At 43.0% G+C, this 16325-nt stretch overlaps 3 protein-coding genes across 3 annotated transcripts; 1 reads left to right on the top strand and 2 right to left on the bottom strand.

The window, feature by feature from the left end:
* Nucleotides 1–108: 108 nt before the first annotated feature.
* On the bottom strand, nucleotides 109–2009 carry LOC116193995 (CTL-like protein DDB_G0274487). Its single transcript, XM_031522736.1, has 3 exons — nucleotides 1935–2009; nucleotides 519–1673; nucleotides 109–407 (listed from the first exon to the last, which is right to left on the bottom strand). The coding sequence occupies exons 1-3, from the start codon at nucleotides 2007–2009 to the stop codon at nucleotides 273–275; spliced, it is 1365 nt and encodes a 454-aa protein (XP_031378596.1). The 3' UTR covers nucleotides 109–272.
* A 2945-nt stretch (nucleotides 2010–4954) lies between these two features.
* On the bottom strand, nucleotides 4955–8430 carry LOC116197551 (FT-interacting protein 7). The gene has a single exon (XM_031527723.1). It carries the CDS (start codon nucleotides 8280–8282, stop codon nucleotides 5304–5306), a length of 2979 nt encoding a protein of 992 aa, XP_031383583.1. The 5' UTR covers nucleotides 8283–8430; the 3' UTR covers nucleotides 4955–5303.
* Nucleotides 8431–14063: 5633 nt separating this feature from the next.
* LOC116194629 lies at nucleotides 14064–15104 on the top strand. Its single transcript, XM_031523481.1, has 3 exons — nucleotides 14064–14412; nucleotides 14499–14566; nucleotides 14717–15104. The coding sequence occupies exons 1-3, from the start codon at nucleotides 14151–14153 to the stop codon at nucleotides 14858–14860; spliced, it is 474 nt and encodes a 157-aa protein (XP_031379341.1). The 5' UTR covers nucleotides 14064–14150; the 3' UTR covers nucleotides 14861–15104.
* The last annotated feature ends 1221 nt before the right edge of the window (nucleotides 15105–16325 follow it).

Genomic DNA, 16325 nt, shown 5'->3' with positions numbered 1-16325 from the left:
ATTGCTGAAATTGATTCCGCCTTTAAGAAAAGTATTCTATGTCTTCTTAATTTGGAGCGAGCGAGTGCTCCTTCAGATATCGACATGACAAAAACCGAGAGGCATATGTCGTCGAAAAAATTGTCAATTTGCCAAGTAACTCTTCCTGATAAAATAAATGACCTTAAAATGGATGTTTCATCCTCGTACTGTATCTTCAACAATTACAGGACAGGTTGCTGTATCTCTGATCTCTGCTGTACTTCCATTGATTCCCGTGACGCCAGCCAGCACTAGGCTTGGTGTCTCTTCATCTCCTGGAGCCGAACTGTGATTATCGGGTCGACCTGAGGGCTCTGCGGGTTCTCCGAATAGGCAACGTAGTGAGCCGAAACGCATGCCTGCGCCCCTGCCACGGCCACTCGACACTGCATTTTAGAAAACTCTACTAGTTTAGAGATGCAAAATCGCTTTCCAGGTTTCCAGGAAACGGAAGGGGAAAGAAAAAAAAAAAAAAAAGGTCCATCTGCCCCCGTTACCATGAAGTAGCCGATCAGAAAGGCATATAGTGAAAGTTCGGTAGCGTAGCTTTTGTGAACTGCAAGAGCCCAGGAACCGGCTATCAGGGAACTCACGGCTCCCCCGGTCACCCCGCAGAGAAAGCAGACCACTCCGGTGAGGTCGGAGTCGATCAAGACTTCTATTTCTGCCCGTCTGAACATATCCCAAGTATCCTTTGAGGCCTGCGCAAACTCCTTGTTGTACACCCCGACGTGAACGAACCCCCACCGGTTGGCACGACTTGTGAGTGCAGAGGCCACGCCCGAGTAGCAGTCAGCGCATGAGAAGAGGAACTCATCCGCGTCCCCTGCAACCGTACTGATTGCACGTGCCGAGCCTCGGATTACCCCGGAGACTGGGACAAATACGGAACCGATCGACACGCTGCCCATCAGGTACCGGGCTGTCTCCCGAAGTGCTGTACGGCAGTCCATCTGGACCCCGCACACGAGGCGTAGGTACTCAACCCGCGAAACAGTAGCCTGGAGCGCATTCTTAATCACGTGCATCGTCCACGTGAGGCTCAGCAGCTCGATGAGGATGAACGCCACGTCCAGGGTCGTCCCGACTGCAGTAGCTCCACCAATGCCACAGACCGTGAAACCCGAATATAGCACAGCCACCGTTACTGAGAACCCAACCAGACACGAAATCTCACTCGAGACGGAAGCAGTCGAGACAGAGATGATCTCGGAAGCGTACTCAAAACGGGTATTCACCCAACAGCCATACAGAGCCAGAGAGACGGCGGAGATTATAGAAATCACTCCGATCACCAGACCTACCACAGAATCCATGCACGAGAGCAATACACCGACTCCCAGAACGAGCACTGGGCTGAGCCAGAAGGCGGCCCTCAGGGCCTTTGAGGGACTACATTGAATGAGACGCTGCAACACAAAGGCAGCAACCGCTGCCCCGCCTGTGGCAGAGAGGAGTGGAGGATACCACTCCGCTGGGTGAAAATGGTGGCGGCGTGCAGAGAGGAAGCCCCGGGTCGTGAGGAAGACCGTTAGGATCGAGACCAGGAGGAACTGAGCGTAGAAGACAATCTCGAACAGCCGCCTGAGGAATTGTCCCGCCGCCACGGTTGGTTCTTTCTGGGCAGGAATCGTGCTGGTTGCAGAAGTTAGCTACGGGGAGTCAACTGCAGCACATTCGAAAGGGAATTTAATAATTTCTCTACGCCAGGAACTAGGAAAAGATAGGAGAATATGTCATATGTCACGTATTTATATGTAGTTGGTGAGGCAGATACAGAAATGGACTCAGTTCTATATATGTGCACTCGGTATGGAATTAAATGCAAGAAAATTCACGGAGCATATATGAAATAAATGCTAAGCTTCGATAAGCCGCTCAGCTCCTGGGTAATCGAGAGATTAGGAACTGACCGGATCGGGGCCAAAAGTCTTTCTTCTCGGGTAAGTTCTTCGTGCTGGTAGCTTGTCCGTCAATCTACCGGGCATGTAAGGCCCTGCCTGATGCCTTTTTATTGTATATAAACTTCTTCCTTCACTTTTCTTGGAGCCTACGGTTTGGGAAAGCCAGATCATGAGGAAGGTTTTATGAGGCTTTCGAGATGAATTGCTCCACATACTCTCAACAAGACTGGATAAGAGTCAAGTCAAGACTCATCCCTTTATTTTTTTGGTTAAAATTTAAATTATTTTTAACTGAACAAGGCATGAATCAAGTCGTATTTATTCGCATTCCTTTCATATTATTCCCTTTCTAGACCAAATAATAACAAATGGTCTGACACCGAAATACTACCCGAACAACAAGAATGACTCGTTATCCTCAGTCTCGGAGATGTATCGACTTCAAATTATGATCAAATTAACACGGGTCAAACAAAGTATTCGTGAATTTCTTCAACTTAAATGTAACTTTTTTTTTTCATATGTATATCGTGATAGCTTATCTTAGTTGAAAAACAGAACTTGGAAATGATGTTACCTTTGCATTACCATTGCTATTTTCTTTGGCTTATAATTAGGAAGAGAGAATATTATCTCTCTCGTTTTTTTTTTTTGGAGTGAAATGTTCAGTATGTTTTTTTAATCAGTTGACTAGACCAAGAAATTATTATTACTTATTTTTTAATTCATGAGGGTTCGAAATATGGCTGTACATATCTAGATAGGGGATGGAGAAGGTGGGACAATTGGTTCAACTGCCAGTGTTCTTACCTTCCTTTTTTTTAATATATATATTTTCCAAGTATATAAAATAACTAATTGTTATATTCAGAGAATTTATATTTATGCTCGCGTAGTCCTTTATTTTGGAGCCATCTGTTTGCTTACGTGATTCTGCCAACCAAGTTTGACGCCTCTAATCACCCAATTTGGACCACACCATGGGCACCTCCATTTTTCATCATTTGTCTAGTCTCACTCAAATATTACCAATTTTCCAAGATCAATTTTGAAGGTTGATGTTCAACAAGACAATGCGTTTGGATTGAGAGTTGAGTTGAGTTGAGTTTTGGTTTTAATTGGTTTATAATGATTGTATTGTTGAATTATGAGAAAAAGTGTGAAAATGTAATAAATAATTGAGATAAAATAATGATTAAGTGATGATTGTGTTGTTGAATTGTGAAAAAGTAATGAATAGTTGAGAGAATTTAATATTAAAAATTGAATTGAATGGTTAAAAATATTTAAAAAATAAAAAAAGTAATGATTGTGATGTTGAATTGAAGATCAGTGGAGTCGAGTTAAACTTTATTCATCAAACAAACGCACCTTAGTGACTAGTAGAAACCAATTATCACAATCTAGGTCTAGGACTAGGTTAAATTGTTGGGTATCAAGAAAACGACCATCTCTGTCAACATTAAAGAATACTTTGGCCCAAAAGGGGAAAAAAAAAAAACCGAAAGGAGTTTCACGAGGTTGCTTTTAATGAATAACTACGAAGTGTATCGAAATGACTAGTCATGATGTTTGAACAGGGATTGGTATTAATTAATAAATTGAGGATATTTTGAGGTTTTACCTAAAAAAGATGTTCACAATTGATTGTAATTATCGCGTTATTGTTCAAGCGTATACCTACTAAGCCGATTTCTAAGAATTGAAGGAAAACAGGATGGGCAGATGCATATGTTCAAATGCACAGAGAAGCTATATATAATTAACATGGTCAACGTCCCACGATCGCCAAATGTCGAATTGCAGATCAAGCATTTTCCGCGTCATCGAGAAGAAATTGAGTTCACACTCTTTGTGGGAGAGTGACTTGCAGAAACAATTAAGTGAACCGGGTAATGCTTAAAATCGAAATCCGAATATATTTTTTTTCTGCTGCGAAATTTCGAAATTTGTCGTCCTTCCTTTAATGAACACATACTTGTCCTGCACGCATTGATAAAAATCACACGTACGTGGTGCAGGGGACACACGTTACTAGCTTTAGAGGGGTTTGAAGGGGTAGCTTCCCCGACAAACGAGGAGATTCTCGTGAAAGGTTTCATTAAAATAAGGCAATTGATGGTTGGGATCGGGAATAAAGGCAGGCACGTGAATCAGCTGAGAGGGCTTGGTCGTCCATCACTAACACTCCTACTCATGCCTCATGAGCTCCTTGTGATGATATATATATACGGACTCGAATCCGTGTTTTGTACAGGATCTAATGTTCGGTTTCCTCAACTCGTCGAATTCAAGGAAGAAAGGTCGATATCGAGAATCGTACTGTGTCCGTCTTGAAGATTTCTTTGGTATATTCCTATCAAACCTGAATTGTTTGTTTTGGGGATCTTTCTCTTCATGGGACAAAAAGTTATGGACATGGGCCAACAACGATTTGGGCCACTATCCATAACCTGACAGGGCCGACCATGGGTTAATTGTGAAAACAATTCCTTGGAAGTCCACACAGACCAAATTTGGGCCTTTGGACCGTCTTGCTTTCCTCCACCATCACATGATCAAATCACGAGCAAAAGAGCTCCAACAGTATGTTGGGTCGGATTTTCCATGTAATCTCCTCCCTTCGTCTCCATTTCCCTCCAACTTAAACATGCCTTAAGAGCTCCAAGGCCCATCATTTTCCCTGTTTATGCAACGAGAACTCGACTAGTCCACCAATGGATTAATTAAATATAGTTGGATGTTTGTTCCGTAGGATCTAGAGACCTAACCAAAAAGCTTATTATGGTTCCTTTAATGGACCGGCTCCAGCCATTATAAACGATACGGTCCTTTTTCGAGTCAATTCGAGTAAAAAAGTTGTTGTGATGGCTGGTAGCCGTCCCTCACTTTACGCTAACTAATGGTTGTTATGGTCTAATTTCAATTGGCTACGCTCCAAAAGTTATAAAGTGAAGTGAAGCCTTCTTCATAGCCAAAAAATTATTCTCACCCAATAAATAAGGCAACGGTCAGTATAGAGATATAAATAAAGAAGCAATAAATATTGACCTTCCATTGCCAATAGGTCCCAAGACAACCCCACAAGCTCCGAAAGCACACTCTTTTAAATGAGGGAATGGGCCCACGGACAACAACGGTCACTTCAGCCACTTTGGAGCGCATAACCCAACAATCACTTTCTTAGGCCATTCGTTAAAATATTCCTTCCCCCCGAAAAAATCAAAGAATATTAAACACCATAATAATAATAATAATAATAATTAAATGGATAATAAATCCAATAAATAAAATCAAAATAATATAAAATCACAAAATGTCAGCTGACTGAAAACACCTCTGACAGAGAACTGATTAATCCGCCCGGCCACGTCACGTCTACAGAATTTGGTCGGAGAGAGATGGCAGCCGCCGGAAGAAGTTGACCGGCACCGACGGCATGTCGTCCCGGAACCTCGGGTGCCGCAGGTAGTAGAACCCCGAACCCAGCACGAACGCCTTGAACGGCACCGCATAGAAGAGGAACGAGGCGAATAGGCAGACCATCACGAAGATGCCCGTGGCCCGTGGGTCCCGCCAGTTGAACAGCGCCTCCAGGCGCTCCCCCTGGGCCGCCACGTCGCCTAGCAGCGTCTGAGCTCGGCCCGCGAGGGCCCGCAGCCTGTCGTATCGGATACGTACCACCTCCGGAGACCGTGTGGTCGGGAACCCATCAAACTCCTCGTCCAGCTCGTCGGGGCCCACCACGTCTACGTAGGACAGCCTCGGGTCCATGTTGAGCGGGGCCCGCTGGCGGAAGCGGAACCTCAGCACCAGGATCAGGAAGGCGTACATGAACACGGTCGGGAGGACCAAGTGCGGGCACAGCACGATTGCCACAAGCAGCACGTGGACCAGGACGGTGGTTGGCGGGTGGGCCCACGTGCGGATCCCATCGAGCCACCGGGCAAGGGTGGCAGCGTGGGACAGGCAGCCCACTACCCGGAACCAATTGGCCTTGCTCCGTCTCATACTCCACACGTGCATGTCAGAGTCGAGCATGTACTGGACGACCTCCTGGCCTAGCGGCGGTTCAGAACGGGCGAGCCGGGCGGTCACGATTCGCATGGCCGTATGGCGGAGTATGTCCTGCTGGGCCGGGCCAAGCGGGCGCACATAGTGCATCCTCGGCAGCATCGGGTTGGTGTAGGCCTGAATTAAGCTGAGCCATGATGAGCAAGAGAACCTCACTGCGATCTCAACCTCCCCCATCTTCTTGGCCCCACCAGAATGCAGGACAGTGAGGGAATAGGAATTCATGTACACCCGGTTTGTGTCGAGGGTCGATAGGCGGATCCGTACTTTCCCGACCCGGACATCTCTCCCGGGCTTACCTGCTTCATCACGCCTGTACCGTCCATTATCGAACACCCCGATTGTGAGTATAGTGCATGGATCATAGACATCCCAAGTGTACTGCTCGTTCCACCTCGGATTGAACCGATCGAGGATGGTCCGTGTCCGGACCCACTTGGGCCCGTACTTGGCCACGACATAAGCATCCGTGGTCCCGCGGGTCCCATCCTTGGTCTTCACTGGGAGCAAGTTGGTGGCCCCACGAATTCCCACTTCCAACAGGCCGATCGGGGCCTTGGCGAGCTGCTTAGCTGAGGCTCGAACATCACTTGTCAGGTGAGCCGCTTCATCGAGCACGTGATAGCCGCCCTCTAGGCACACCCTCACGTGGATCCTTCCCGCATAGGGCTTGCTCTCATCCGGTCCGGCCATATTGAACCACCTAGATTTCGGTTCAGCTCGGTCGTCCGTTCTCCTCTCGATGCTGGGGACGTGTATCCTAGCATGGCCCACCGGCTTCCCGTTCGTAACATCCTCCACTGTGACCACCAAGAATGGCTCGAATGGCTCAGCCGCCACGAACACTAGATCCTCGTTCCAAGTCGGGTTAGCCGAGTTGGAGGGAGACGACCAGGCACTGGTCCGACCCGTCTTGAAAAGCTGCGGACCAAGTTGACCTTTAACGTACAGCTCAGGACTCCTGACCTTAGGCTCGGATCCCGAACCTAGCTGGAGATCCTGGGTTTGGATAACCGTTAACCTCAAGTACCACAGCTTCGGGGAGAGGTAGACTTTGGCTCGGGTCTCCGGTACCAGCCCGCCGGAATCCGATTGCCAGGCCTCCTGAAAGGCCTCGTCAGCCTGGGTCCCGAACCAGACAGCCAGCATGACGTCATTTCCGGTCGTCTTCTCCGATTCCAGAGTGTACCACTGAGGAGCTAAGGGACTGTCTGGTGGCACCCTTTTCGGCACCTCCCGCAAATCAAACGACACCGTCCCGAGAGAGTTCTCGACGATCTGATCGTTCTCCTTCTTCTCCTCGGTCCATATAGAGACCTCAAGATGGGTGGAGTTCAGACCTTCCTTATCAAAGGCGAATACTTGATCCCACTCACGGTTATCGCTCTGCGTCTTGGTCTTCACGCTGTGAGTTCCGATCACGAGCTTAGCATAGGCAGGCAATTTAGAGTCGGCATCTGCTTGCTTGGCCTTCACGACACGGACATAGAGGAACGGCATTCGATCGACCAGATCGTATGCGCTGCGACTCCGATCACTGGAGAGCGACTGGAGCTCAAGGTCATTGATGGCGAGCTTTCCATTCTCTGCCTTTTCCTTTGCAATCTGTTTCGAATCCTCCGAAAGTGCTAGCGGAGGATTATCCACCTCCGCTGGAGGCAACGCAGAAGCTGGAGACTCTTCTTTCTTCAGGTTCTCTGCAGGACCCGGCTTCTCCTCTTCCTTGGGCTTCTCTTCTTCCTTCTTAGCCTCTTCAGCCTTCTCCTCTGTCTTGTCCTCCGGTTTCGGGTCCTCAGGTGGCTTCTCCTCCGGTGCCTTAGCACCTGCAGGATCCGCCTCTGGCTTCTGCTCTGCGGCGGCCTCGGTCGCCGGAGGATCCTCGTCAATGTAAAAAACCCTCAGCCCGATCTCACCCTTGATCTGGGAGAACACGCTCCGCTTCTCCAACGGATAGTAGACCAGGGCCTCGGATCCCGATTGGACAAAAGTGGTCCCGGCGAGCTTGACTTTTCCCAGGAAGGTGCTCCGCTTACCAGTCTTCTTGTCGTTGTAGAGGTTGATCTCGAGGATCTCGGTGGCCATGGACTCCTTGTCGTGGACCAGGAACTCCATCTTCTCGTCCCACTGGGGGTTCAGGTCTCTGAACTTGGTCTTAGTGCGCCGCCGCTGGCCGTCGAAATCTACAATGGCGTAGGCGCTGGCCGTGCCTTGGCCGTCCTTCGGCATGAGGTTCTTGGCATTGCAGACCTCCACTATGAGCTTCCTGGTGCAGATTTCCGCCATGGCTGGCTCAAACAAAGCAATGTACAGGGTTTGAGACCTTTACTGCGAGTGTGATTTGATCTGACGAGTCTTAGTAGAGAGAGAGAGAAAGAGGGAGAGAGAGATTTTGGTTTGGCTTTTGGATTTAGCTGGGGACATATGAAAAGCAGAGGAGGGGCCAGGGGGTTTTAAAAGGTGGGGGAGGGAGGAGCGGGATAAACGTAAGACAAAATGCTGACTTGGCGAGATCTTGGAACCGAGACCAAACTGAAAAGAGGAAATCGATACGAAATTGATTAAAGTAATTTAAAGTTTATTTTTTAAAGTTAAGTATCGGATTCGAGAAAATTCATGTTGTGAATGAGGCTCAAATTAAATTAGTCAGAGCCCGTTGAGCTTCCGAATGCCACGGTGCACAAAAGAAAAATAATAATCACCGACTCAAACTGGATTAATCAAAATCCGCTTTTGAATATTATAGTACACAATGAAAAAAGGATCACGGTTTGGCATTGAAATAAAAATGAGTAATCCTTAAATAAAAACTCATATTCGAATTTTATGAAATAAAAAAAATTACTCTTTAGTGGGCCGATCGATGCAAAATGACCGAGTCAGGTGACCGAGTGGCCAGCGGCCGGGTTGAGTCAGGTGGGGGGAGCGGTGATGTCTTCCGAGTAAGTTTACCACCTGGATTACTACCCTTGGTGTTGACATTTTTTTTTTCCCGGAAAATGCCACCATGGGACATTCTTGAGTCGTCGCACGCATGCACAGGACCGACGAATGAATGTTCCAGTGGGTCTTTGACCGAGGAAATCACGTGGAACTTGGAGAGGCATGTTAGATATAGCTTATTGGAATCTCAAAAACAAAAAATGAACACGTATATTTTGTGATTTTCACTAATAATATTTCTCTTAAAAAGGGCTAGTAATATAATGATTACGGGAGATATTCATGGTTCTGTATCTGTGAACACTTGCTACAGCCTAACGTTAAGTTTTGATTAATTTTTTATATGCATCATAATATTTAAAAATTCAATAGATGCCAACTAATTCAGTTCGAATCGGACTGATCCACTAAATGGTAAATTTCTCTTGGTGTGAATTATGGTATTGGCCGTTTAGTATGTGCCTCAAATCGAATGGCTATACTTTTATAGGAGTGCGGTAGAAAAAATGGAAAAATTCTTGTAGCTTTCATTAAGGATTTGCAACATTTCTACTGTGAGTAAGATCAACAGTGGTCGGGTTCCATTTCAGATGTCCCTTGTCGTTGGGATTTTGGCTCCATTGCCAAACTCAATGCGCATATAATGCTCGTCCCCGTGTTTAATTATGTGTTAATTAATCCTAACGTAAAATCAGACGATCCCATCCAACTGTACCGTAAGTCTTTAAGGCTGCGTTTGAATTGTTAGTGTGATTTTAAAATCATGATTTTGATTTTGATTTTGATTGTGGAAAAAGACAAATGAGATAGTATTATAAATTTGACTTAGGAAACGTGTATTTTTGTTGTGTAGAGTGTTGAGTTAAAATCAAAATCATGATTCTAAAATCGGTCTAACAATTCAAACGGGGCAATAATCCTGGCCTAGCTAGATCATCTAAATATGAAGTGGCTTACCCAAAAAAAAACAAAAAAGCAAAAAATATTACCAAAAAAATATGAAGCGAATATCGTTCACTAACAACTAATAATCACCAGTAAGTGAGAATTTATGAGACCTTAATATAGTCAATATTTCAATTATATACATTTGATAAAGTGTTATTTATTTTAGTGAATGTGTATGGATGATCATGGATTTTCTTAAATGGGCTTTAACCCGTTCCAAACCCTATTGGGATGTTGAAGGATTTTACTCAATGAGTCACGGGAAGAGTTTGGAAATTTTTTATGAAGATCCTATAGGATTTGGGAATGATTTGGTATTTTGCCACAAAATCCGTCCTAAACCCATTAAGGTATAAAATGATCTAAATACCCGTAATTATTTATTAAATTTACGAAATACCCCTGTTAATTCAATTAGGGTTCATTATCTCTTCTTATCGTTCTTCTACCACGGCTCGCTCTTAAGAAATACCTTGTTAATTAAATTGGTGAATGCTTGTAATTGTTTGGTTCGAATGTTCAAATCTCATAAAAGGAGTAAGGAGTTTGCTGTGGAGATTTGTTTCTTTCCGTTCAAACCCGTCCCATAGTCATCCCTACGAATGAGTAACACTGCCCAGTTTGGTTGTATTAGGTGGGTGCGTGCATGTCTTGGAGATCAAAGTGATCGATGGCGAATCTTACGAAGATCATCGAGTCGTTTTACCTTTAACATGTGGAAAATAAACAAATAGGGAAAACGAAAAAAAAAAACACATCGTGTGAAGAATCTGAGTGATGAGATGAGAGAGGAAAGAGAATGCCGACTGATGGATGCCAATGGTTTCAGTTCATGCTATTGTTTGGTTTGGCCACTTCCCCATGGCCATATGGAAGGCGAAAAGAGACACGAGCTGATGGATGACGGCCAAACCGACTCCCCCACTTGCAGGCCTCTGCAAATATGAACGTTACACTTTTTCTGCCCCGTACAGAAAAATTGCTCCAGCACTGCCTGCCCCGAGCTATGTTAATATTAATTACTGCATTTCTATTATTAACAAATATAACAACCAACGGTCCGATTTAAATGATATGTTTCTTTCAAAGAATATCTCGAGTTCGTATCTTATTAATGAAGAAAATTTATGATTTGAAAGTTTTATCATTTCGTGAGCCAACTCTGCTAGGACATGGATTAGTCAAAGTGAGTTAGGTATCCAAACATCAGATGATACACATAAAAGAGAAAAAAAGAAATGGTTAATAATCCATAAAAGCACGAACTCTGTTAATTTTTTCAGTTTTGGGATAAACTTTATTTTTTGGTAGAAACAGACATGAACTTTAATTTTCTTATTACGTCAGGCATCTGTCCCATTTTCCATCCATTTTGCTGACGAGGCGAAAAATGATACTTACCCGACCAACTTTGCCATGTTCCGTCTGCAAAAATAATTAAAAAAAAATTACAAGAGACAAATGCTTTGATCTGAGAAAGGGTATGGCCCCCAACAAGCCCCTGCCCACAGTTAGCCACCATCCCCTCGATTACGGTCGCTGATGACCACAGAGGGCACCAGCTACCCCAATGAAAGGGGGTGCTGGCCTGAGTCAAGGCTCCACCCGTCGGAGTCAGGAGAACTCTCAAATTGGGAGTTCTCCCGATTGGAGTTACCGATGTGGCCAATGATGGGTAGTGGCTGACCGAGGTCCCCACTCTTTCTCGAATCAAAGTCTTTTTCAATATTTTTAGATTTTTTAGAATTTTTATTTTATTTTTTGCTGACGTGGCATGACACCGTTCGCCATGTAAGCACCGTTTTCTTCCACATCAGCAAAATGATAGAAAATGGCACAAATGCATAACATGATAAGAAAATCAAAGTTTGTGTTTTTTCTTATTAAAAAATAAAGATCATATTAAAATTGAAAAAATTGACAGAGTTGATGTTTTTTCAGATTATTAACCCAAAAAGAAACATATAATAATAACAATAAATACCTGCATGCAGTAATGGGATTGATTAATATTCCCAGCCACCACAGCAGCCGTAGCATTGATTAAATATCCCCTGCACACGTACGTACAACACTGACAAAACCTTCATAAAATATGCCTCTGCCCTCTCGCACACTGATCGATCTCCCCTAACGGGACTCATCGTGGGGATTTGGAGATTTGCCACTTTAATATATATTACATTTACGAGTATCGGTGCTCCGTAATATCTGCAGGTGCTGTCTGTAACTGTAACGGATGTACTGTAAAAGGTATCGTGAAACTACCGGTGGGTAAATGGAGGAGTCGATATGGTTTTAGGGAAGGTAATAATACAAGATCTATACATTCAGAAGAGCGATGTATATGCTGATGTGAACACGAGTGTTTCAGTGATTAACGTGTCGAAACTATCTTATGTACTGCAAATGCTTTGAATCGGAGTCAATTCATCGCTCTACTAATTTATTCCACGATTCATTTGTTGGACATAGTGCAAAGCATAGGCGAGCCAATTCTTCGAGGCGCTTGCAATCTATTGTGTCTACGAGCACTTTGAATTGATGACTTCGACCTAATCATCGTAAAATTAATCAAAGATAATATGAGACAATATTTGATCTCAAAGGATTCACAGTTGCTGTTGATGTTGATCTCAAAGCTTTGTCTTAGTACATTAGGAGTTTCAACGCCGCCCTTTGCTTCATCAATGTTCTGTTACTTCGGCCCATCAAACATGGGCTGAACGGGTTTTTTCACTGGATGTGTATGGGCCTGATTTATATTCTGACGAGGCCCAGAGAGAAAAATAAAATATGAGATGATATGATATCATGATATTATCAAAATAATAATAATAATAATAATAATTTCTGACATTGGTTGATTCAAGCGGTTCGATACTTATTTCGCTTAAGTAAGATTTCTAGTTCAAGCCCTTGTGAATGCAAAAAAAATCAAAGCTGGGAGAGCTTTATCCCATAGTGGGCCGACCCCACTCGATTAGATTAGTCGGAGCCCAATTAGACTTTCAGATACCCGGATTCACGCTAAAAAAAAAAAACTGTTAGAGAGGGGAATATTCCTTAATTGGCTCATGCAACTTTAGTAGACAATATATATGTACACTGGGTATGAATAACAACTAGTAAACATGTATATATGTATACTGAGGTGCGCGCACGCCGCAGTCCGAAAAAGGGAAGATGCTAGCACGATTAAGTAAATGATGTTTTGCAGTTATATTAAGAAATTTCTTTCGCTCCCCAACTAACTAAACCTCGTATATATTCCTTGCATCACATGTCGAAATGACTCTCAAGTCATTATCCGGCCTCTTTTTTACCTAGGAAAAATGGTGCCTTTATCGCGTAAAAAGTTATATGAAATCAACAACGCGTTTACAACATATATTACCGAAATTTAATTTGAATGCTAGATTCTACGTTAGGATGACATGAATGACAATATGATTATCCACCTTTTAGGAGGTAAAAGAGTTCATTGATATTCATATGATATGCGTTTGGATCCCAAGTTCGTCTGTGGATCACTAGGAGATCAATCGCCTTGTCACATAAATAATTAACTTGTCACATCATATGACTAAATTAGGGAAAGACCTGAAAACTCTTTAGAAATGACGTTTGATCAATGCTACTACATTTGCTTGCACACATCTACTGAGTTATTCAGACCCGTGACGGTCTAGTGCACGTGGATGCACATGGACATGGACATACCCGAGATTTAGATTATTAATTAAGAGGAGCAATTCTCTCTAGAGTGACTAAGAAGTTCCATCCATAAGGGAAAACGATAAGAGAATTTAATATTCTCATTAAAAGTTAACAATACGTGTGTATCATGAAGTCAGTCAAGAGCAATTGAGGGAGGTGCCTAGCTGACCTATGCCGTTGCTTGGTCAATATCTCATCATACAAAAAAGTAGTGGCGATACAAAAATTATCTACGTAATCACCCGAAATCAATTTCTCACTTGAAAGCCAACACGAGTAAAATAACATCTATAGGGTTCATCAAATGACCAAAAGAGTGCTCGGAAATTAATCAACTCATTTGTCAATGGATCAGTGAGCAGAATCTTGATCAAAGCTACTCATATTAATTTATGGGTATGAAAATGACATGGGGGGAACTTCCATTCCCAACAACAAGCAGTACTCCATGAGAAGGTTGACTTCATCCTCTAGCTTTGCTGCCATGGAGCAAAAGCAACTCATATAATTCTAAATTCGCTCAATTACTATATATATATATATATGTCGGTGCGAATTCAAGTTTACCATCCATCCATATATAAGAAGGCCCCCCTCCACCTCCACGGGGCCATTCATTCTTCCTTTCCCCATCAGAACACCCCCTTCTCTCTGTCTCCAGTCATCACCATCAGAGCTTCAGTTCCATCAGCTATGGAGGGCAAGGCTTCATCACCATCATCATCTGCAGCTTTCACAAGGGTTTTTGTTCTGCTGCTCTGTTTCTCCCATCTCCTCCTCTCCTCTCTTGCTGTTCCTGCCACCAGTAAGTCTGAAATTATATATATATGAATTCTGTTCTGTTTTGGTTGGTCATGAGACTATATCTGACGATGTTAAATTAACAAATAGGAAGTCTAAATTCAGTAGCCCCTGAAGAAGAAGCATCATCAAACCAGGACATGGCACCGGCTTATCAGGTTAATAACTCCTCATCCTCATTTTCTACTTGAATATATCGTGACATGAACTCCGATCTGATCGATTTAAGACATTCAGCTTTGATTATGAAAAAAGTACCCCGAATTAAGGTATGTGTATGTATTGGTTTAAGCTTAATTAATGTGCAGGAAGAAGGGATGGATACTTTGGGGGTGTGGGACGGGCTTGTAGAGGGAAGGATGGAGATGGAGGAGAGCACAGACTACCCGGGAGCAGGAGCCAACCACCACCATGACCCTAAATCTCCAGGAACAGCCTGCTGGGATAATTAATTTGCTATCAGTTAATCAATTAATTAATCAATCAATTGCCACTATCACAAAAATATTGTACCACAATAATAATAATAATTAGAATCATGATTAACATTGGAGTTGTAATTTATTTTAGCTACTTGTGTACATAGAAATATTATGTAACCTAAAGGAAATTCAGAGCACTGCAGGTCCAGTTTTGGGCATTGTGGGTCTTTGTTTAATCTAATTACATATATAAAATGCCAGAGCTTTTTTCCCAGTTTGGTTGGCCAAGATAATTGCGAATTTTATATGATGTAGTTTTATTTAATCACGACTATTGTTTATAATGTCGTACAGTGGCCCAAAAAATAGGAGAAAGAATTTATTCGACCCGCGATATGGCGCGGCGGTTCGGGCGCTAGCTGGTTTAATACAGCAGATTAAGGTCGCTTTCGGTTACCAAAATTTTCTCGGCAGGCCGACTCCTAATTTCTTCAGATGTCATGAGAACCTTTGAGAATGAGAAGAAGCACGCCTCTCTCTCTCCCACAGAAGTTAGAAAGACCCTGGCGGCACGTAATTGTTTTAGCTGTTGCGGCAGAACACATACACGTCTTCATATACGTTTTTTTACATGATAGGCACATACTGAACTGCAGAAGATTTGGTAATCTTTACTTGGTTTGGTCTCTCCTCCTTTCGACGTGCAAAGCATGACACGCCATCTGTTTCGCATTCGTGATGTTCTCTTGAATCTTTTCATAAATACTAGAGACATCAAGTTCCAAGTTACCCGACATCATGGATACCGAGTTATCGACCGAACCTATTGGGTATATATCGTTAAATACGTAATGGATCTATAAGGAGTTGGGTCCGTATGTTTTTTAAAAGATCAAGCTGATAAGATGCATGATTCAACTCTCTTCATTTCTAAAAATATCGCCCTTACCTACGAAAATTATTGAGAAAATATCCCTCGATAACTGTCCGTCGAAAATTCGCAAGTAAGTCGCCGATGAGGCTCCGAAAAAATTTTCCGGTGGATTAGCGGCATCTTACCCTTGGAAATGCTGTAGATAAGTTACGGAGGAAAAAATTTCCTCATCTTCTTTAATTTAGTATTTAAGAAGATGATCAAAAGTAATTATTACGTTGAATTGAGAAAAAATAGTGAATAGTTGAGATAATTTAATATTAAAAAATTAATTATAATAATAGTTAAAAAAAGTATGTAAAAGAATTTATTATTATATTGAAGAAAATGATAAAAATTAATGATTTTATTGTTGAATTGAGTAAAAAGTGAAGTAGAGTTAAGTGGAATGAAGTTGAGTTAAACTTCACTTCATAAACAAACGAATTATGAGCACGGATAGTTTCACTACGAATATCAAACCTGAAATCACTTTATTACCCGGCGAAAGCGTACATTAATGTACTACTCTATCTTTTATCACTCTATTTGAATTGAATATAGATGATCATCATATTTCTA

Source organism: Punica granatum, chromosome 2, assembly GCF_007655135.1.
Source record: "Punica granatum isolate Tunisia-2019 chromosome 2, ASM765513v2, whole genome shotgun sequence".
Taxonomy (NCBI): domain Eukaryota; kingdom Viridiplantae; phylum Streptophyta; class Magnoliopsida; order Myrtales; family Lythraceae; genus Punica; species Punica granatum.
The sequence above is the reverse complement of the archived record's forward strand: the minus strand, read 5'-3'. Positions and strand labels throughout refer to the sequence as shown.

Excerpts from the sequence above, each read along its gene's own strand:
- LOC116193995 (XM_031522736.1), bottom strand. The coding sequence starts at position 2,009 with ATGCCCGGTAGATTGACGGACAAGCTACCAGCACGAAGAACTTACCCG. Across the intron at positions 1,674-1,934 it reads AGACTTTTGGCCCCGATCCG|CTAACTTCTGCAACCAGCAC; the intron begins GTCAGTTCCTAA and ends GACTCCCCGTAG. Across the intron at positions 408-518 it reads TTCTGATCGGCTACTTCATG|TGTCGAGTGGCCGTGGCAGG; the intron begins GTAACGGGGGCA and ends TCTAAAATGCAG.
- LOC116197551 (XM_031527723.1), bottom strand. The coding sequence starts at position 8,282 with ATGGCGGAAATCTGCACCAGGAAGCTCATAGTGGAGGTCTGCAATGCC.
- LOC116194629 (XM_031523481.1), top strand. The coding sequence starts at position 14,151 with ATGTCGGTGCGAATTCAAGTTTACCATCCATCCATATATAAGAAGGCC. Across the intron at positions 14,413-14,498 it reads TCTTGCTGTTCCTGCCACCA|GAAGTCTAAATTCAGTAGCC; the intron begins GTAAGTCTGAAA and ends ATTAACAAATAG. Across the intron at positions 14,567-14,716 it reads ACATGGCACCGGCTTATCAG|GAAGAAGGGATGGATACTTT; the intron begins GTTAATAACTCC and ends ATTAATGTGCAG.